Genomic DNA, 22,611 nt, shown 5'->3' with positions numbered 1-22,611 from the left:
ATTCGGTAGAGAAAGTTTAGCAATATCGAGATCCAATAAATTCAACGTCCTCCCACGTGGTACACCTTCTACCCATTCTTCTACCGATCGTTCGCCAAAAATGGTCGCCACCGATCGCCGAACCAGTGCACGGAACACGCACAAAGAACCCGGACGTTCCATTCTCGAAATCGGTTGACAAGAAGCTCCGTGAGAGCTTCTGTCGCAGGATGAAGAATATGTTAATGGCCGCGTGTCGCCGAGCGGAGCCACGTCGTAAAAGGAAGACGGGCCCCTTCTTGTCGACCAGTCGCAGAAGAGTATCGTTCAGACCGTCCTTTTTTTGCTGTTGCTCGTCCTTTGGTAGTGGGTCCAAACAAGACTTCCTTCGATCTCCTCTTCCCTTGATTTAACTAAAACGTGTTCTCGTTGAGAGGCAAGCAAAAAGAATGGCCCTTTGTGTGGATAAAATCCGGACTCTAGCGTCTATAGATTATTAATAGAAAATTAAAAATTAATTCTTTTATCCTTAGTTATTACTTGTATCGAATTTCCTGTTAACTTTATTCTCTTTGTTCTCAGCTGGTCGAGACATTTTTCTCACAATTTTTGTCACTACATTTCCTAATTAATTGCTCCGCTATTCTACTATTCTCTATCGCTTTAAACCTATAATCCATCTAGTTACACGAGACACCCCGTAGATGTATCCGAATTTCCCAGTGACAATTAGTTTGCAGAACAAAGAAACGAGTAATCCTTTAAAATTAATTTTTTTTCTAATTTTCTTAATGGTCCTTTAATGCCGCTTGTAGTACTCTTCTTGTTGCAAAAGTTCAGCGGGCTGAGATGGTGGCTAACTGGATCTTTTCCGTGCAAAGATAACGCGTATATGTGTGCGTAGCCCGACGTGTTTAATGGAGAAGATAAGATGATACCAGGGATTACGAGAGAATTAAAGGAGACTGTGGCTGCGTAGATATATAGAGGCGAAGGAAAAAAGAATGGGTTTGCAGTTTTTAGATAGTTCTATTCGTGAGATTGTTACGTAGACAGGAGATTGAATTGGAATTGCTGGAGAGAGATAAAGGGACCGTGGAATGCGATGAATGAGCGTAATGGAATAGTGGGTGTACTGTGACACTTAGGCATCTAGCGGTTCACATGCAGTGGACGCAAGATGAAGCACGAGGAATGGTTACCATGATGTGGTATATTAACTGTAATTCAGTGGTTTAATGTTGGTCTATTACTATTATAGTACCACTTTACTATTGTCGTAGTACTATTGCTACGATAGTACTACTTTACTATTATCGTGCTAGTACTAATCTGCTATTGTACAATTGCCTACTACTACTCTAACATTGTTACATTACCTTCTTGTAATTTTAATTTACTAATACTCTATATTCTATGCAGAATAGTGATCTCGAATATAGTTAGCGCTAAAGATGAAGATCGCTGCATATCTTTTGATTTATCTATATATACAGGGTGGTTGGTAACTGGTGGTACAAGCGGAAAGGGGGTGATTTTTTTTATTCTATATTTTTATTTTATATTTTCGATTTCTTTTTTCGCGTAGAATCACCCCCTTTCCGCTTGTACCACCAGTTACCAACTACCCTGTATAAATATTTTATTTCCGTTCGTCTATCGAGGTTCCATTTACAGAGTTTGCATAAAACACGAACTTAAACATAAACAAAATACGTAGAAAATAACAGAACGACATGTTGAGGTTGAGGTTGAGGTTGACTGATTGAGGAACGAGTGGATGAATTTGTAATAGAAAAGTATATTGAATTAATTAAAGATATAAGTATAAATTTATGCTGATTCAGATCTTTACTCTCTTAGTGTTACTAGACAATGGAATGATAGGGAGCACGTTCATATTTTTATAGCAAAAGGACATCACCAAAGAAGCTAACTTTATAGCTTGAGCTAGAGGTTACAGGAAACATAAATAGAAATCTGTTTATTAGTTCCTTTGTTGTTAGACCTTGCAACTCAAAACATAATGTATATTCAAGGATACAATAATATACACCGCTCCTTATTTAGAATATTTCTGCATAATAGCAAACACCAGGTCACACATATACATAAATAAGGATGTAAAGTTTTTCTTCAAGTAGTTACTTCAACAAGACAGAACAACAATCGTGACATAATCTAAACTCTATCAACTGTGCATACACCTACTTACATCTGTCCTTATGGTCTGTATTATCATCTACCTCTGTAAATCTATATGTTAACACCGTGATTTATGAGCATAACGAATGATCGACGATTTAAATAGTTTCATAATCTCTACGAAGTGTAGATTAATATTATCGTGTGATATTAGTCGACGACTCGTATTAAAAGGAAAAAGAAGGAAGAAACAAAATCTATTCCCGACGCGACGTTTAAAAAAATTCATTTACTTCGCCATTACGTTTCGCATACAGCCGCGGACGAGCAGTGACAAAGGAAAGCTTTCACGTGCAGTCGTTCGATGCGTGCTCGACTTGTTTTCCATTCGATTGTCTCGCGGTTCGGTGTCGCGCGACAGCGAGCGTACGCACGCGGATACAACCCGATGCAATTTGTCCCTTTGCCGACTGGGGTCTCGTCTGGCCGTGGCTTTAAAGGCGAAACTTTTAATTAAAAAGTAACCATCGGACAGCGGGGGAAGAAGAACGACTGGCCTCGAGCAATTTGCTGCGATATAAAAGTTCTCTTCCTGCTCCCACTGTTATAGAATCGCCGGAAACGGCGAGGGTGTACCGCCAGAAACCAGAAAATCGCTGGAACTACCAAATTGACGGCGTTGCAAAAGAATCTCTGCGCGATTTCGTCCAAGTGAAACCTCTCGGATTTCTCTTTCATACTCGACGAACGTTGTCATTCGATAATAGAGCATATTACGCTTCTACTCATAGATGTTGTTAGAGCATTCGTTAGCTTCATACCGAGCGAGACAATTGATACAAAGCATCGAGAAAATGATCAGAATTGTAATATTTTTACAGAGTAAGATTACAAAATATGTATAACACTTGAGAAAACTTATTCTAAATGTACCAAGTAGTGGCCATAAAACGTATTTGTACATCACTGCGTTCATACTTTATGGTATAATGGTTAATTAGATCCAACTGTAATAAATCTCGTATTTTCAAAGGATTACAAAAATTTGATACTAACGACGCTACGTATGATTATTGATATTTGATGGAAATGGAGTGTAAAATCTAATAAAAGAATAAATACTTTGTTGGAGAAAGCGGTGTGTACTTTTCGTTGCCACTGTATACGTTATACAAAGCGTTTTGTATGGCATACTGCACGATACGAGTGTCACGATCGCATCGTTAGAGTTAAAAAAATAATACCGAAAATGTTCGATGTAGAAGTTGCAATTTGCGTATCGTTGTTTATTACAATCACGCGTACTTCACAACAAATCACAGTAATTATCTACAGATACAGGAAGTCGCAGTATTTAACGAGAGCAACAAATCCCAAGAAAAGAAGATAAAAGATCACCGAAAGAACGGATATCATGAAGGAGCCATAAAACAGAGCCCCCAATGAAACGGTCGTAAAACGTGCGACCATTTGCCGATGAGAAAGACGAACTGTCAGCAGGTCTCGCAGTTAAACAAAATAATGCTTAATTAATTCATTAAACGACGTCCTCGGGTGGCTAGCAAGATGCTAGGTCCCGGTTTCATGATCTCGTTCGACCTACGGGGGATTCGTGGTGCGTGTTTCTAACGCAGACGAGTTCCCGGGCAAAGGTACGTCCCGCGGGAGGCGAAGTCAGAAGCGGGGAAGAGCCAGCTATTAAGCCCACGGGATAAGACTTGGCACTTCACTTCGTACGCTTACTAATTAAATTATTCCAGAAACGCAGCGCGCCGCTACCTGCCCCTAGAAGCACCATCCACGCTCCGAGGGTGTTTGCGAGTGTGTACGACCGTTCGAAATACTTATTCTGATACGGTTGGACAAACGTTCTATGGATACCAGAAGTTGTGTCGTTACCCAGGATTTTTGTCCGTGAGATAGAATTTTATACTCTGGTTTGGAAAGTTTCAGAAAGTTTGAGGACGTTGTAGACAATTTGGGATTACGGAAAGCAATATATAGTCTTTTGAGCTTGGCTATACACATTTGGAAGCTAATTTAATAGCATTTCTGAAGATTCCCTGATTTTAATATTAGTTAGGTTTGATCGAGTTTGATCGGGTTTGATCGGGTTTGATGGATTGGCTCTTGTACGAATAATCAGAGTTACATGCCCGGAAGTCAAACTGATGAATTCCATTTCCTGAAGATTCCTTGATTTCGATTATCAAGAATCTGGCTTCATCGCTCTCAAACCTCAACAAGCTGAAACAAACTTTTGCAATTTCAAAACTACCAATCGATTAACGCTAATAAATAATCCTCGACTATTCGTGAAATACGTCTGCAGCACCGAAACCGCTTCATAATTCCAGAAATGAACCCCACGAAGAAGCGAAGTAACTAACGTGTTCCATCTTCGGTACACGAAGGAACATCAGCATTCCGATTCAAAAAGCAATCAAAAGAGACGCGAAAGGCTGGGACCAGCGCGTACGTGACGTGATTTCCGGGAAACGGGATTCTACTCCCTCTGTTTCACTGTGCTACGAAAGTCTGCGGTCGCTCGAGAGCACGGAATTTGACAGAGACGAAGCTTCAGATATGACGGATAAGAGGGTGGAGCGATGGAAAATGGCCTGGCTGGCAGACAACAAATTGTTCGACGGATACGGGCGCGCTGATATAAGCGGAGGAAGCTAGACGAAGTCGTCCACCGCTGCCAATTGTCGCCGGGTTGAACGATGAAGCTCGGCATTTATCATGGAGTAGCTGGCCGTGGCTCGGGTGATTGGCTTCCGATTGCGTGCCATGCTCGTCGATCATCCTTCGAATCCTGTTGCTCCTTGAAAATTATGTCGTTTTAATATTCTGATGAAAATTGCACCGTTTGTCTGGTAGAGAATTTCTCGCTCGATACCAACTGAGATTGGGCCATGGATGATTTTCCGCGAGAAGAACAGATTGGAAGCAAGAAAATGAAAATTAGTTTCGCTCGATGTTATTGGAATGGTTGAAATATTTTTATTAATACGTTCTTCCGTGCTATATTTGAATATGTTTCTTATCGACGAATGTGACGTTGATAATAGCGAGGTCTGTCGTTTTACATGGGTAATTTACTGGAGGAAGGAAAAATTGTCGAAAAACGACTACGCCGACCGATGTTCCACGTGCAGCGACTGTCTCGATAGCGAGATAAAATCAGGAAACGTTTCGAAACGGTTGAAACAAAAGCACAGAGTGTGTTAAACCATCCGGAGAAAATTATTGAATTGCAGACACGCGGTTGTAAATGACCGTTTCGTACTGCAACGGAACGTTTCCTCCGGTGCATAAGAAGGCACGCTAATTACCAACACCGTTACCACGATTACAAGGTGCAAATTGTTTCGTGTTGATTTCTTTTCGAGTGCAGCCGCCATGGTCTCTCGTTTATTTACAGGCGGAAGGTTCGACGCCTCGTTTTTCTTATTTTTCGTCTTCCTTCCAGGCCACTTATGAATCACACTTTTGGTTCAATAAACCGAGAGCCAGAAAATAGAACTCGTTCCTGAGAGTTTCCGCAGCTGAACTATTTTATTCGAGGATAATGTAAATTCTCCGTGTTACGTATGCAAAAATATTCATCCCGTGCGTTTTATCCGCCGCATAACGCATATTTCGTTTTATTTAATCCACCATGGAATACAGAGAAATAGGAATTGTTTGTTCGTCTGTGCCGTAAATATGTTTTGTATTCGGGGCTAACTGGGATTGAAAAATACCTATACAAATTGCACTACAATTTTTTTTTATTTCTACCTCAAAAAATTTGCAAGAACAACTCTAATAATTGATTACCTTTGCATAAATCGTTAGATACAATTTTATTCGTCAGATTTTCAAGAAACGAATAGTGGCTCGATCCAACAGAAAGTTCCACGTAACTTTCTAAAAAACCAGAACAGCACGCAACAAAAGCGAAATAAAGGATACGATCGTGCAAAGGGCTATTATCGAGTAGCGAATGGAACGACAAACAGCAAGCACTTTATGCTCGACAATTAACATTAACCTGCGGCAATCCTCGAAGCCGTCGTTCATTCATCCAACCCCAAGAATTAATCCCAATTCACGCTTCCACCCCTTCCGCCTATGCGCTATTCAAACCTTTCTCCATGTCCTGGAACCCCTTCTCACCCCCTTTAGAGGGACATAATTCATTACTGGAACGTCTCGTTTCAATTGTACCCAGAGTGTCTGGCCTCGCCAGTTTCCCAAATTGTTTAGAAAACTACGACCTCGACAAAGTATTTTGCATATTCGACCGCCTGGCAAGCGGGAGGTGAAACAGGGTGCAAAGGTGATTACTCGGCTCGCGATTATAATTCTCATCCCGCGGAAACCTTTTGCGCCGTCCCTGAGGGGACAATCGCGCCTCTCAGAGCGGAAAAACCGGGCTACGTTGTGACCGAAGGAACTCACCATGGGGAAACGAGCAGTTTCGTTTATGGTCTCTCAAAAGTTGCGTAGATATTTTCGGATATTTTTTATTTAATTGGATATTTTTTAATCAAGTACAAAGACTATATCGTGGAAATTTATTTTCATTAGAATTTAGTATTCGCTACAAGTTTCATGAATTTTTATTCTTATTATTAGCCGTAGTTACCTTTCGTTACAAGTATTATTGTCGAATCTGTGAAGAAATCTCGCGATGGAAGTAGAAATCGATTGAACTCGTTGGAGTAGTAGACACTACGTTGAAAACTCTGATAGCGAGCAATTTCTTCGTCTGAAAATGTATTTCTTACGTTTATACCAAATTTTATCGAACGTTTCGTTTTATACCATCGAATTTGCATCAACGATATTTTACAATATATAAAATTCAATCCTCAACAGGCTAAACTCGAATATCTACCAGAAAAGCGAACTTCTTTCGCCAAACTTCCCTAGCTTAACTTCGTTCAACAACGTCAAATATTTCAGGATCTTCAAAAGAAGAAATATACGATCTTTGGCCGGAGTTACTCGGCATAATTCATGAAATATAGGTACGATGAAGCAGCCGACAACTTCCGAAGAAACTTTAGGAAGTTCCAGCGAGAAATTCTGGTCTGTGCACCTGAGCCCGTGACCACTTCCATGATTTTCCAAGTACAAGGTTCCACCACTGAACGAAGGGTGAGAAACGTGTATTTTCTCTCTCCGATCGTTTTCCATTGGGATTTTTACGAGTGTTGCTTGTTTGATCGTTACACGATTCTCGAGGAATGAAGCTGAATCTTGTATTTAACAACCACTTTTACGATCCGATTTTTCTTACCGCGTAAGGGTTGAACGAGGGTAGATCGAACGATACCTGAACCGCGTTTCTGTCGAAAGAAAATCGCTTTTTTATAGCGTCCTATACGAGATGTGAATCGTATAGAAATAAATGGGCTTTGAACGAAATTAGTTTCCGATACTTGGAATTTTTAGAAATTTTCGCAAGATATATAGAAGCATTTTTTGATTAATAGATCAGAGTTTACGCGTCTAAATATTTTGAGTACCGAACATACAGATTTTCTATATTTGTATCGGCGATTAAATTTCTTAGAAATTGGAATTCAAAATTTTGCAGATATATTAAAGCAGTGTCCAAAATATCCACTTGTCAAGGTTCCTACGCAACTTCATCGAAAATTGAAATTTCTATGTTCGTTACCTCGTTCAATTTTATCAAACTTTAATTCTTCTCCGATTAGAAATTATTACAATATAATATGTATGAGTAGTAATAAAAGATTACAACGATATAATCGTAGGACGCGTTACGTCGTTAAATTTTATCACAAGATTCCAACGAAACACTACCGGTATCATCATCATCGCTGCGCCCCATCGCAGACGAAACAGCTGAACTAAACGCCTTAATTCAAAGCTTCTTTGCACTCGTCAAATTTCCTCGCCCTTTTCCTCCATCAAGAATCATTAACCCTGGCCGTCCACTGGAAGCACACACAGGGCTTAATGTCTCGTCCTAAAACAAACACAGGAACGCTATACGCCATCGTAGTCCGAGGATCATCCTTCAGCTCACGATACGCGAACAATAAACTTTTTCTCCGTGAAAACGATCGAAGTTTCTTCTCGCCAGTCGTGAGCTCGTATTTCTTCTCTCAACCAAGTCTCTTCCTCTTCTCTTTCTTCTTCTTTTTCTCTTACACGTATACGCATACGTCGTAAGTCGCGATCGCTTTTTCCATAAGAAGAGACGAAAAGTGGCGATGGTTCTTTCACGGCGGTAAACCAACCCGCCACAAATCTCTTCCGCCACTATCACCCCCGGTTTTTTCGAACGTTGCGTGGCCCTTTTACAGCCATTCGCTTAATCCACTGCACCCCCCTTTCCAGAGGATCGCTTCCCGGTGATCTGTGTAAGTCCGTCCTTGAAGAATCCACGTGGAATCAATGTTTCGACCGTACCTCTTGTGTCCCTCTTTCAGCTTTACGAGGATTGTCGACTTCTTTAGAGATTGGAGGGAGGGTGTCTTTGAAAGGTATATCGTATCGTATCGGGTTGTGATTAGGTGTATTGGTTTGGGAAGATTCGTTCCTTTGTAGAAGGATTGCGGGGATCTATACCGTTGGTCAAATATACGAGATCGCTTTATCAGTCGTAGAGTAGAATCTTGATTATTCGAGTAACAACTTAAGATTGTTACACTTCCTTAAACTGCGAAAGAGCAGCTTGTATTGTCTGTATTATGACCAGTTTACGTTTACAAATAATCATCGTACGGAGTAACAGTATAGCGGCGAACAAAAGGCAGTTTAGAAGATAGCCGATATGGAAGCACATCGTAATGTTGGAAAACAGGATTACGTCTAACAGTACAAATTCATATTTTTCTGATAAAAAGATGGAGTCTAGATAGAAAGTTGTTTCATCTACTAAATATTGTGACGACCACTGTACTTCCACACTACGTATATTCCATGCAATTTTCCACCTTCACATTTCATAAAAATCTGTAGAGAAGACAGAATATTAAATGTTTGGAAAAAAAATATTTATATAATGCTGGAATTTCAATTTAAACGATCGACCGGAGTAAATTGAAAACAGGTAGTAAATTAATCGAATGAATGAAGCGAAAATATATTTAATCGAATATCCAATCTCTCGTGTACATCCTGATCGATGCATCTTCAAATCATTTCCACTTTCACTCGGTGGCTCTTTTTCAATTGCGCTTTACACGTTCAAGAGCAGAAACGAGTGAAGCGCAGCTAGAAACGCAGTCGTCCACGTCAGTTTCACGAGTATTATATAGCGCAGCGTCCGATTTCCTCTGCAGACGATATGCGAGGCAACGATTGCCTCTAACCACGGTCCAATTGCGATTCCCATGCTGGAACAGCTTCCTTCCACGGAAGTTCTTCGTGTCGTAAATCATGGAAAACTGTACGTGCCATTAAAGAGGAAATGGTGGCTGTACCACGAGATAATCAGCCGGTGTCGACCGACTGCTACCTAATAAATAACGTATCGCAGCGATTTTTTAATGCTTCCGGCGTGACAAATTACCATCGAGAAACATTTCCGTCTGATCTTCGCGAATGACATTTTTCTGAAAATTTTACCGAAAGTTTTGCGTCCTTCCGTGATCTTCGATTTAACCAGCGATTTTCGTGTATTAACAATAAAATCAAGCAATTTGTATGAATTTTTTTATTCTAATTACTAGTTATACATAGGTCTAGACGTTTTTGGAATGTAAACATAATCAAAGTACAAATCTAGTTACGAGTCCTAGCTCCATGCAATCAGCAATTTCTCTAAAAAGACAAAACTCACAAAAATTACTTGTATATATCGTTGTTACCTACGAATCTTTCCTTAGAAACTTCAAACTGTCGCAACCATCAGAAATATCTCGGACAAAATTGTCTCTAGCAGTCGCAAAAATTGCTAGGAAAGGTGAAAATACGCTATAATCCAGCAACATCGTCAATCCGCGGCAAGACGCGGCAGAACAGAAGCCAGTAGACAATGGTTGTCCTTTCTCTGGCCATTATCTATCATTACCAGATCCGTTCTGGCGAAACCGCAACTACATGTACCGCGACGCTAACCACGTGCATTCAGGTGTGATTGAAAAAGGAAGGATCCGTGGCACGAAGCTCGCACTTTACAGCGGTCGTCAAACGCCACGGCCACGTAAAACCTGTTACATAAGCCGATACCGCAGCCACCGATGGTTTTCTTGAGCCACACCTCGGCACGAGCGGACAGATCTAAGGCTACGATGGATCGTAACAGCCGATCACGCTCGGTGGTTGTACTTGCGGAGGATGGACCGGTTTCCTATTCCTAACCTCACACGACGACCACGTTTCCTCTAAACGGTGCAACGATTAAACCGAGCGAATTCAACTATCCACCGGTTAATTGTCACGAACTTATTAACCGGCTCATCCCTTAACCAGAAACTTTTCAGTTACTGATCATCGAGCGAGGGCAACTTGATACTTTTAATATTTTTCGCTTGTTTAGCAAAATTGACGGACGTAAATGAATTTTACCAACAAAATTTCTAAATTTCCCCAATTTCTGATCAAGTATATTTGTCGCTATACGGCTGACATTACCATCTCTCTGTGGCTTCTCGCATGTAAAACAGAATCTTTTATCTTTGAAGCCCATCACCTATTTTCAATTTTTCTAATTACTTTCACTTCGCTGTAGCGAAGAACCCGTTCTTGACACAGCTTCTGAACCCTAACCATATACAAAATAGAATCTTCTATCTATAAAATACAACGATCATTCCAATAATCATTTCCAATTTATCTAATTATCCTGCGCTTCTTCAAAACCTTTCTTCCTTTACAAAGTCTACCATTACCACCCCTCCATCCTCCCCGAATCTTTTTTCTCCGTATCCAAAGACTGGCCCACAACGACCCATAAAAGGCGAAAAAAAACCAACCGGATGATTACTTTCTCCGGCGGTCGCGTCTCGATTTTTCGGTTGCCACCATCCTACCACCAGGTCCGGTGGAGGCATCGATGCCGATGGCAAGGTTAGAATGAACTAGCAGAATCCGTTAATGCGCATGCGCAGCTCCCCTAACCGTTAACCCCACCACCGCGTCTCTCGTAACCGGCTAGTAGGTAGTAGACCGGTCTCGTGTCTACTAGCAGACAGTTGCGTTTCTGTACGCGTTTGTGCGTCTTGTCGGGACGCCAGGTGCCAGTGCGTCGCCGACTGGCGTCACGGCGCCTCTCGCCGTTGATCGTGCGTCCCCTCGTGTGCTCCTTCCTTCTTTTTTTTTTCTTCTTTCTCTACTGCTCCTCTCCCTTCTTCCTAAAGAAGCGTTTGTCGAGTGTGTCTCGTTCTGTAGTGTATTTTTAAAATCGAATCTGTTGTGGTGGGACACGTGGTGGACACCGGAAGTGAAAGTCGAGAAAAGTCTATCGCGCCGGTGTTATCGATCGAAGACAAGTTCCAGAGCAGGAAAAACCGAATCGACGGGAGAGGTAGAGAGAAATTGAGAAAAAAAAAGAGGTTGATCGTCGGTGACTTCACAGTCGCGTGATTCAAGATTCGGGAGGAGGCAATGGTCTCGCGACAACGTCGCGTAGTCGTCGATAAGAGTGATCGGGTACTCAGGCAGAGTTCTTGGTAAGGATGACTGAAAAGTGTCAACGTGAACGTCGTCTTATCGTGATTATGTAGGAACACGAAAGGAGTTGTATTTTTAATCGTTGTTTTCCTGATTCGTATCATGATCGTTGGGATTTTCTGTTTGGAGGTCTTCCGCGAATGCAAACCATGTCCACAGGGAAAAGTGTTGCCAGTAACAAAACGGAGGATCGCGTGTGCGGAATGTCCACAGTCTGCCATAATTTGTCTTGCGTATGGTAAATCTGTGGAACATATGGATAGAGAAAGTTAGAGATAAAAGAAATGCAGTGTTCCATAGAAATACTGCAAGTTTACGTCTACTGGCAGGTTTCAACGAGTGAAATATGGATGTCGGACTTGTTGAAGTGTTTCAGATGATACGATAATCTTTTTAATCTATTTACATATCCGATAATGTAGGTATGTTGTAAAGAGTATGTCAGACTCTACCTTTGACAACTTTTTATCGTCTTTACAAATTTGATAAATATTTAATACAGAATATCGTAGAGAAGGGATCGAACCCTGAGGAATTTTTTATCCTTTTTACATATTTCATAGGATTCTGTACAACTATATTCTGTGAAATGTTACAGAGGGTGCGATCAACTATGCTTTTAAAAGCTTATATCTTATTGAAGCCCATAAAAAGCTTTACTTTCTTATTCGCTCTACGAATTTCACGAGGCTTTTTTTTTACGAGTATCTTATGTGGAATGTTTTACAGGATGTATCAAACTTTTTTTACAAGATAGATGAGATTTTTTACAAGCACCTTACGAAGATATATTAAATCGAAGATATATTAAACCGCACGTTTCAGAATTGTTTATTTTCTTTATAAATTTAGAGAGTCTTTCTTTACAAGTATTTTGTATAAAAAAGATTTATCGTATCTTAGCGACGCCGTAGGAAAAGGCTGCGCGTCATATCACCAATTTATGTCAACGAAGCTCCTGCGTAATATACAAAGAACGTTTCGTAGCCCCGTGTCTCTGTTCAGAATTTCTTGTTGTGTATTGATAAGTCTAGCGTGGTTTCCGTGTCGCATCGTTGCTTATCTCGTCGAGTGAATCAGTGAAACCCTTCCTTTTCTTATGTTTTCTATATACTTGCCACTTTAGAAAAATACTGGCTAATGATAACATGAACGTTTTATATAAATCAAGTTTTAATTAATCGACTGAACAGTTAAAAGGATACCTATTCTCACTGCTATAATTTTATACGGAACATTAATACAATCTTTGAGAATTCGTTGTTCTCCCTGCAATTTTCATCGAGTTATTTATAAATATCTTATATAGAGTGTATCGATTAATTTAGTGATGCAAATTTTTTTAAACGGAATATGTATGTCGAAATATTTTCTAGCGATATTTTAAATTTGTTAATCGAACTGTTTTCTTCGTTGTTGAGAATATTTTATTCTTCGCGCGAATGTAACAAGTCAGTGACAGATCTAATACGAAAAGAAGTAAATTATTTTTATACAAGTTATTTTCATAGCATTCGCTATTTCTCAGTGATTCGGCTTTTCTAAATATAATATATCGTACTATTTTTCCAAGATATCTTTCTATTCTGTTTACATCTCCAATGACAGCTTTATCACAAAAAAACATATACATACACCCGTTCCTTTAACAATTTTTTACTGTAGAGCTTATTAATACAAACTTCTTCTAGGAAACTAGAAAATTAGAAAACTAGCTGTATTCTCTATATTATAAAATTATTTATCACAAAAAAACATATACATACACCCGTTCCTTTAACAATTTTTTACTGTAGAACTTATTAATACAAACTTCTTCTAGGAAACTAGAAAACTAGAAGACTAACTGTATTATTCTCTATATTATAAAATTATTTATTCCTTTTACAAGTTTAACGATACCGTTTTCTAATGCTTTAACATATCGATACAGAATTATAATAGAATTCTCTCGAAACAAAATACCTTACAATACGTTCGTTGAGAATCGTGTCAGTCAGAGTTATCTGATTCCGTTGTCAGGCTTTGTGCACGATAATCTTCCGGTTGGTGACACCGTCAGCCGGTTGCAGCCGTCGCTGATAACGGACTGCTTGTTAACCGTGTGCCATGGTCGTCTTATCGAACGCCTCATCGTGAAAGGAGGATGCCCGTGCAAAGGTAACTCGTGCTGTTTGATCGAACGATGCGTGGATATCTCGTCGTATGTTCGACATTCGCCCAATGAGGTTCTGGACGCTGGACGTTGATTAAAGTGGGACCCAATGCGACAGAAATTGGACTCTATCGAATGTATCTTCTGCTGGTTTCTGTTGATTTTGCTTCCGTTTGTAATCTTCGTAGGGGAAGGATTAGGTTTACCCGGAGAATCATTGGATTAAGGCTAGAAGAGACAGAAACTGGAGCTACTTACTTTGTTTGAATAGACGTCTTTGCTTGTAGTTTTATCTGTTCGTACAAGTTCATATATCTAAATAGAATTTTGCTTGTATAAATTGTTTCCACCTGTGAAAGGTTGATACATGTATGCATTTTGTTAAATACGATGAAAACATTTTTAACGTGTCATACCTTCTATTCGCTCTATCTATTCTGCTTTAGACGAAGATCCTTCTTCTGTGTTCAAACTCTGAATTTCACCTTCTTCTGAACATCCATAAAACGGCTGTCAACGCATAGACTGTATATGGTTGTTACAAATATTACACGTATTAAAAGTTCATATATTTTGCCTACGGTAAAAGGACAACGCATTGAACGAACAATATGAAGAAATAACAATATGTCATTGAATAAAATAATGTAATGAAATTAACAGAAGAAACGCTTTGATCTAGTATGTGCTCTACTTTATCACCATCCATAAGCTGAGCAATACTGTTTTTAAAGGGAAACAAAAGACTCATCCTCGAGTATCCTCCAGCATTGTCTCTCTAGACAATAAAATTACCCGAAATAGAACAAAACTCCTCAACTTGGGAACAATACGAAACAATTACTCATAAATCTATCGCACGTAACAAATCTTATATTCATGACTGTGTAACTCAATGATACTATCGCGCATAAAAATAAAAAAGCCACTGAAGGAAGTACTTTACAATCCACACGGTTCAGCTAGGAACTCCATTGATTTCGAAAGAAATCTTCTCCAGCACCCGCCCAATCTCTGTGCTATACATCACGACCGATAAGGGATCTCTGTCTGCTCCATTCTCCTGCATCTCACCCCGGAATAATTCTGCAACCACTCTCCAATAGAAACTTGCAGAAAATACCTCTTCAACCCTTAAAAATTACCTCTTTGTCCTGTAAAAAGAAACTACCAAGTTGACTGGAAAATTCCCAATTTCTTAGACATAGTAACATCTTTGTTCGTTGTTGGATTTTCGAATTATTCTTAAAAGAGCCCTAAGGACAAAGAATTGTTAACAGAATGCATTTAGACGCGTTCGTGCTTGTTAACAGAAGTGAAAACTTCTCTAGCGAGAATTGTGTAACTACACGAAACAGCATACGTGTACTTGCATCGAGAATAAACATTTTCTTCGTTGCTGCATCTACGTATCAAGCGATGACACGCAACATCGTACGAGGTTAGTTTGCACGCGTTAAATTTGGCAACGACTGCAGAAAATTTACATGTTTGAGAAACTTTAGAAAGATTCTTTTCCTGTTCCTAGTGGATCATTTTCGTTCTCTCTCCTTTTTAAAGTCTGTCCTTTATCGTTTTACTTAACATTTTCTAATTTCTTAGCTTCGCCCTTTTTTCTCTCTTATCCCTCCTTCTTCCTTTACCCCTTTGGGGGTGAAATTTTGAGAACACTTGTACAGATTTTTCAAACACATTTCGAGATATGGAAGAAACCGTGAAAAACATTTTGTCCCCTTTTATTCTCTTAGCTAATGAATTTCGAAACATCCCTTCTTGACGAGTGCTTACGTCCTGACAGGAATATACTTTGCGAATTTTATATTTTCAAAAGTTATGCGTCGATCAGTCAATCGGGACATTGATTTTTATATAAATATACATATATATAAATTAAGGACCAACGTTTCGCTGGATGACGTCGCTCGTGTCACTTATCAGTTTCGATAACGACGAGTCGAGGCTGTTGGACGTCGTCGTGGGTGGTGCGGCCGCAGTTCCATGCCAGCCTCCGGGATCAATGCTCGTGACTGGTTGATTGGACGTTCTTGGTGCTCAATAAACGCGATTATTCCCGGTTTTTCGCGCGATAAACACTTTGTTTGCGACTATTCTCGCGATAGTGATTCGCTCGAGCGTGATTCAGTTTGTCGCGGGACGTGTCGCTGGACGAACGTAATTTGTGCAGTAATCTTTTCCGTGAAGGTATAATTGATGTTACGTTCGAAGGAATCGTGGTTTGCGGGATTCGTGGAAAGGGTGAAATGGGAATTGTTTTGTTCTGGTGCAAGTGCGTACATCGTTGTTTCATCCCGTGCAAGATAATAACAAAAGTAGGCAGAGTCCTCTTCTTTTTAATATTGCTCTCTGAGTGTGCCTTTTTTTATACGTAAAGTTATCGGTTTATCGATTATCGAGGAGCATTAGTTTGAAATAAAATAGAGGAAAACATGTTTGTTTAAGTAAAGGAGTTATCTTACTGCAGAGACAACAATTTGTGAATAATTAGTGCGAAATTACATTTTACGTTACGTTGCATAACGTTATAGCCGAATTTTCAATCGAAGATGGACAAAGTTCTTTCTGGCGAATTTCTCGCCGACGATTGAATCGCTGCTCGTATTACTAGATCCTCGAGGTTGTGATGAATTATGCTAAAAAAACTGTTGAATAGACTGAGAAGGTGAGTGCCGATAAAAAGTTTATCAAAAATACGTGAAATCGTGAAACGGCGTTCATAAAATTTCTGCGAAATATCAACCGAGGAACGTTTGCGTTCCGAATCCTTTAAAACGTCGCGTCGTGTGATAGCAGGCGATACGCGCAGTCGAATTTCTGGAAAAATCATTAATCAATGTGCAAGTTCAATGAATTGAACTATCATAGCTTTAAGGTTTGAGACGTTTAATTTTGTTTCTCTTAAAAATAGTATCTCAATGATACATTAACAATATCGCGAATTTCTAAAATTAATAATTAAACTGCGGATGTTTATGCAACCTCATATTTTTATAACCATAATTAAACAGAAAAAAATGAAACCTAAATAGAAATTTATTTTCCCTACCACTTAAGTATGTAATAATGTTACGTTACTTTTACACCTACGTGTAGTCATCACAAAGAACGAAGTCATTGTAGATCCGTCTGTTCATGCGAATAGTTTTGCGTTATCAAACCAAATTACATCCGAATCAAATTTTATAATAAAATCCCACTCTGTTACGTGGAAATTTTCGTATGTACAATATTTGTCAATTGCGAAATAAAAAGAGTCCTAAAACAAAATTATCCTAAAATAAAAGAAATAAGTTATGTGAGATAAAATTATCTATCTTTTGCATCTTCTTTCCTCTTCCAATATTCGTGTTATGACTTTTGCATATTTCTGCGACGAGTCGCAGCATTAGCAAAAATATTGCCCGTACTTTTCCTTCGAAATTTTGCTTCCACGCAGTCTGCGTCGACAAACTTAAAAGTAGCCTTAGGCGAGTTTCGCGTGTCTTTGGCTTTCCATCGAATCGACACGGCGCGACGAATGAATCAGTTCTAACGAAAGGTGTGTAGTATAGCGTATAGTCACACTAGTCACACGGTCGTTTCCACTGATTTGTCACGTTCTACCCGATAAAGAATGGAAAAATACAATTGAAAAAGATTTCAGCGCAAAAATGTTCGATCGAATCGAGAGAAACGATCATCGAGATTAAACAGAAGCGCGTTATTCGCCGAGACTAGAACCGTTTCCCGTCGAAACTGTGCTTCAAAATAAAATTTCAATGATTTCCTAATAATATCGCGTTACTCAACTTGGAAGATTATGGCATTCCTATGCTAATGAGTAACCTATTTGCAAAGTTCATTTTTGTGGATATCTAAAAATTGACGGTTTGTTTAAACATGCCATTCTTTTAACAAAATCAATTACGACTACGTTTCAAGCCACTCTACTTTCGTAGCTTTTAATTAAATCCAGCTTTAACACCTTTAATTCCTCTTAAGAAGGAAAAACATTTTTCCGACCGATCGAACAGCGTTTTTCAAGGAAAAACTAAAATTCGACGAAGCTTATTATTTGAATAAGATTGTTTCGATAAGCAAAGCGAACGAACAATGTATAAAAATTAATATTTATCAAATGAGAAATATGACAATTAATGATTCTAAATTTCCGCTGTTTATTTTATATTCTCCTATGTATATTTCTTTTTCCATTTTCTAATTTTCATACAAATCGCGTTATATTTTCACGTCGCTTTTTATTGGGATTCTGAACGATAAAGCATCACGGAGAAAGACGCGGTTGCAAATTAACTTTCGGCCAAGGAGATCGCTCTGCGATCAAGACAGATCAGGAACGTGACGGGAAACTCTGTTCCACGGAGTCTCATCGAGATGTGAAAGAGAAAGGAAAGAAGCGAGGGAGAGGAGACAGCTTATCGGAGGTTCTTCGAATTACTTTCTTCGGACAAATCGAGTTTTCCTTCTTTAATATGTCACTGTACACGAACGAACCTGACTTTATTTTTCCAACGAAATTACAAGCAATTTGATATATTAATTTTATTTTCATCGTGATTGCATATAACAGACCAATATCATTTTACGATACGATGAAACTTTGTACCAGGAATTACAAGTTAAAAATTCAAAGGCTTCTATAAAACTCTTCGTCGTAAACTCTTCTCTCACCAAACCAGTTTCATTTTTAACAATTTTAATTGCCTGCGAGGTACGTACCAAAAGAAGAAACGCGAGACGAGTGAATCCGACGAATGTCTTGGAAATTTTTCAAATTTCTTTCAGGTTCTCGAAATTTCTTGAAAAATTCAGATATAACCTGCCTACGATTTTCTTCGACCGCATAGAAATTGCGCGCTTTTCGCCTAAATTTCACAAATTTCATCGCAGACTGACCACGAGCACTCTAGTTATGCAAATTTCTATAAATAATTCTGCAACCCAGATCTACTTCTATCCCACGCAAACTCCCATTCAGGATATCAAACACGATAGAGATTTTCCCAAAATAAATCCGCCTGTAAATCAGAACCACGGTACGGTCAGTCACTTTTCATGCAGTTTCGTCTGCAGCCCGTCTAGATGTTCGAATTTGGATCACGCTCGACTATTCACGCGATCGCAATTCAAGCGCAGACGATTTCTCAATCGTCGTTTTATTTCGAAACTAACGAAATGACGTCGATCGTTCGAGTGAATCTCGAGATTTCGTAGGTTGAATGAACGTCGTGAGATACGAAACGATTTGTCTTCGTTGCTGATACGAAACGCGTCTACTTTATTGATGACTCGTTAGTGGAACGAGTTACTCTCCTCTTTATTCGTTTCTCTTATTCCCTTCTTTTTGTTTCATTACTCTCGTTGGCGATGTTCGTGTTGATGTTTCACTGCGGATGTATCTTAAAATTCTTCGCGTTCGCTTCGAATTGGTTCAATGAAGTATCTCGGAGATTACGCGTCTGATTAATTTGATAGGGAATTGTTAGATAAAATCGTTACTAAGCCTTGCAGCGATAATGACAATTGCAATTTTCTTTAGTTTCACTTTATCGATTAATATTACGTTCGATGTTATCTGTAGAGCTTCTACTTATAATGGTGCAATATATATTTTTTATTTATTATTTTTATTATATTTTGGACGCGTTCCACTCCTGATCGGTGATTGGTATCGATTCTCAGATTCTTTAACAGTATAATCATTTCTATTCTCGATATTCTGTTAAAGAATACCTTCGCTGATTTTTTTTTTTAACGCAAGAATTTGTATTATCTCATAAATCGTTTATAAAATTTCCATTACTTGCTTGCAATATTATTCTGCCAAATTTATACGAAAGAATCGAGGAAATACTGTGCGGTTCTCTTTAACATATTAGTATCTTGCGATATGTTTCGATATATTGTAGGCAAATCGTCGAAATAGCCAGCAAACTATGCTATGCAAATCAGCCTCGCAATAGCGGCCTTGGAGCGAGAATTAGCTGCGAAACGAACCACCACGGAATTCGGCTGCAAAATACCCTTTGTGTCCCTGTTCAGTGTTTGTCGACAGTTTACATGCGCATGGACTTTCCACCCCTAAATCCGCAGTTTCACGTTCATTTCCGCGATCTGCCGACTGTCGTATTTAATATTAATACCAGGACATGCGTGGTCAGTCCAGCAATTCACGCGATCGATCGCAATTAAACCATAGAGCTGACACGTTGTTACCGATTTCACCGAAACCGCACCTGTTAAAAGGCTAAAGCAATTCCCCTGATCTGGCCACATTTATTTATCGCATGATCGCGTTCCACGCGATGACTAATTTTTAATTATTAAACGTCTATTCGTCTCGATCCAAAGAGCTGAATATCTCGTTATAGGAAGGTTGGATGGTAAGATGAAACTATACGCAAAAGGTAGGGATTTCAGGGAATCTTTGAGACAGAACCTTCTCTGACGACGACTAAGACAGAGGAAAGAATGGAAAAGTAACAGACCGAGAAATAATAAATAATGTAAGGAAGCTATAGGACTGGAATATGAGAATGACATGAGAAAAATTAATTAACGAGGCTAACAGAACGTAGAATTAGGAATAAAAGATGACAGATTTTAAGGAATCCTTGAAACGGGACCTCGTTCGAATAAAAACCGACGGAAGTTGTTCAATCTTCTTCGTCGCTAATTCAATTCACTGGTCGAGGGACGAGGTCCTCCACTTATTTCGAGCAGTACATTCAGCATGGCGTCACTGTTCAAACTGCACGTCATTATGACAGACCCTCGTCGTCCCTTTCTTTTTTTTCCTCCGTCGAAAGAATCATCGAATACCCACGAACGTGATCCCTCGTGGAGACCGTTTATTAGGAAATATAATTCTCGGGTGCTGTCGTATCTTCTTCGTGGCCTTTCTAATAACGAATAAAGCGTAAAAGGAATGTAGAAAAAAGTCTGATAACGAATGAGAAATCTGCAGGCGAATACTACGACGATCGATGACCTCCAGCAGTTGGCATTTTCCTCTCTTGCTTTCTCATCACATCTGGCCATTTTTCGTTGGTCCAATATCGAGGGCGTTTCTCAAATCGCGTGTGTGCACCTCTTTCTCCCTTTCCCCTTTCTCTCCTCTTTTTGCCGGCAATTTTTTTCCGATCGGTATCGTAATAACACTGCGTGTCTCAAACATGCTGGTCCAGGTTCCTTTTATGTCTGTCCGTTCTCAGAACTTTGATCATAGGAACGTTTCATAGCCCTGTTATATTTCCAGAGCACGAAAAATATTCTTCTTTATTCTGGATCTTTTGTGATGGCGTTTCGGCTGACACGACGCAGAGATTGCCTTTGGCTTTGAGCATATTCGTGTAATTGGGCTTCCTGCGGCAATCGTCCGTCGAGTTTTCTATTTTTAATTATTTTATCAGAAATTTGTTATCGCGTCTTACGTTGTAGAATACTATAAAAAGTTTATTTCAATTTTCCAAGAAATATTTTATTCCATTTATAACAATCGTCGGTTCTGAATTTTCAAACCAGAACGAATAATTATAACCGGTGACAATTTTTCTTACAAACGAACGAAACATCGATCGTAGATCAAACGTTTGATTCGTTTTATTTCAATTCGCTCGGACCCCTTCGATCATTTCCCCCATAGTTTCCATAACAATTACAGCTAGGGGTAAGAACGAGTGATCTAGGCAATTTCTCCCGAAAATACTTTATCTTCGCCAATTAATTACTCGACCAGCTTTGTAGCGATATTTCACGGGTAATTTCTATCGCCAACAGACACATACTTTTCCTCGGAATCGTCGACAATAAATAATCACTGCGTTAAGTCGTTTATGACGTGGCGATAATTCTCGGGCGCCTCGATCGCGTGCCACAGACGATTCGCCGTTTTATTGGAGCTAAAAATTCACTAAACATCGAGTTTTAATTTAAATGCGTTTTTATGAAAAAAAAAAAATATTACGGCATAAGGATTGACATATTTGCATTTCAGTCAAATTCGTCAAAGCCACCTGTTTACCGTACGTTCTTTAGCCACCACCATTTTCGTGTTTATCGTAAGAAACTGTTTGAATCGAGGCTCGTTTAGAACACCAGAACTTTGAAGTAGAAGTAGACATAGTACTTTGGTCAAAGTGCACTAGAAGTAGTCTATAGAAAAGTAGAATAGAATAGAATAGAATAGAAGGTTCACTTACACCGATTTAAATCACGCTTACGTAACTTTGTGTCGCCATTAAAATCGTCCAAAGTTAATTAGAAAACTTCAAATCAGAAAACAACGCATACTTTTATAAGAGTAGAAAGAATTCTATAAATTGTAATTGCTACTGAGGAGAGTAAGTAGCGAGAAAAGTTAAATTTCCCGTGAAGAAAATCGATCGTTTTATCCGAAAAAGTTTCTACAATGACTAAGAAGTTCCCGATAAAAAAGAAGAAAAAAATCTTTTCGCGCTTGTCGAGTAAAGAATTCTTTAATGAGAAAAAGCACAGATAAAGAATCTTTCGACGAATTAAAATTCCTTAATAGACGAAAAGTTCTGCGATAAATTACAATTGGTCGTTTCTAAAATAAATAATTAACGTGATTGAATTCCTCGAGATTCAAACTCGATGTTTTATCAAAAAAAAAAAAAAAAAAAAAAATTCGCAAAAAAAAAAAAAAA

At 39.0% G+C, this 22,611-nt stretch overlaps 1 protein-coding gene across 12 annotated transcripts in view; it reads left to right on the top strand.

Annotated features, from left to right (window-relative positions):
* LOC100746477 (protein sprint) overlaps positions 1-22,611 on the top strand; it is a 162,305-nt gene that overhangs the window by 83,161 nt on the left and 56,533 nt on the right. For 2 of the 12 annotated variants that reach the window (XM_012384425.3, XM_012384150.3), the window contains exon 1: positions 11,278-11,768. The exons of 7 other annotated variants lie outside the window; for them this stretch is intronic. In XM_012384425.3, the coding sequence (XP_012239848.1) occupies positions 11,704-11,768 (65 nt within the window). In that variant the 5' untranslated portion in view covers positions 11,278-11,703. Of the gene's footprint in view, positions 1-11,277; positions 11,769-22,611 lie in introns of those variants that run through there. 3 more of the 12 variants (XM_012384262.3, XM_012384200.3, XM_012384321.3) reach the window with 3 other exon arrangements.

Source organism: Bombus impatiens, unplaced genomic scaffold (assembly GCF_000188095.3).
Source record: "Bombus impatiens unplaced genomic scaffold, BIMP_2.2 scf_0010, whole genome shotgun sequence".
NCBI classification, from domain to species: domain Eukaryota; kingdom Metazoa; phylum Arthropoda; class Insecta; order Hymenoptera; family Apidae; genus Bombus; species Bombus impatiens.
The sequence above is the reverse complement of the archived record's forward strand: the minus strand, read 5'-3'. Positions and strand labels throughout refer to the sequence as shown.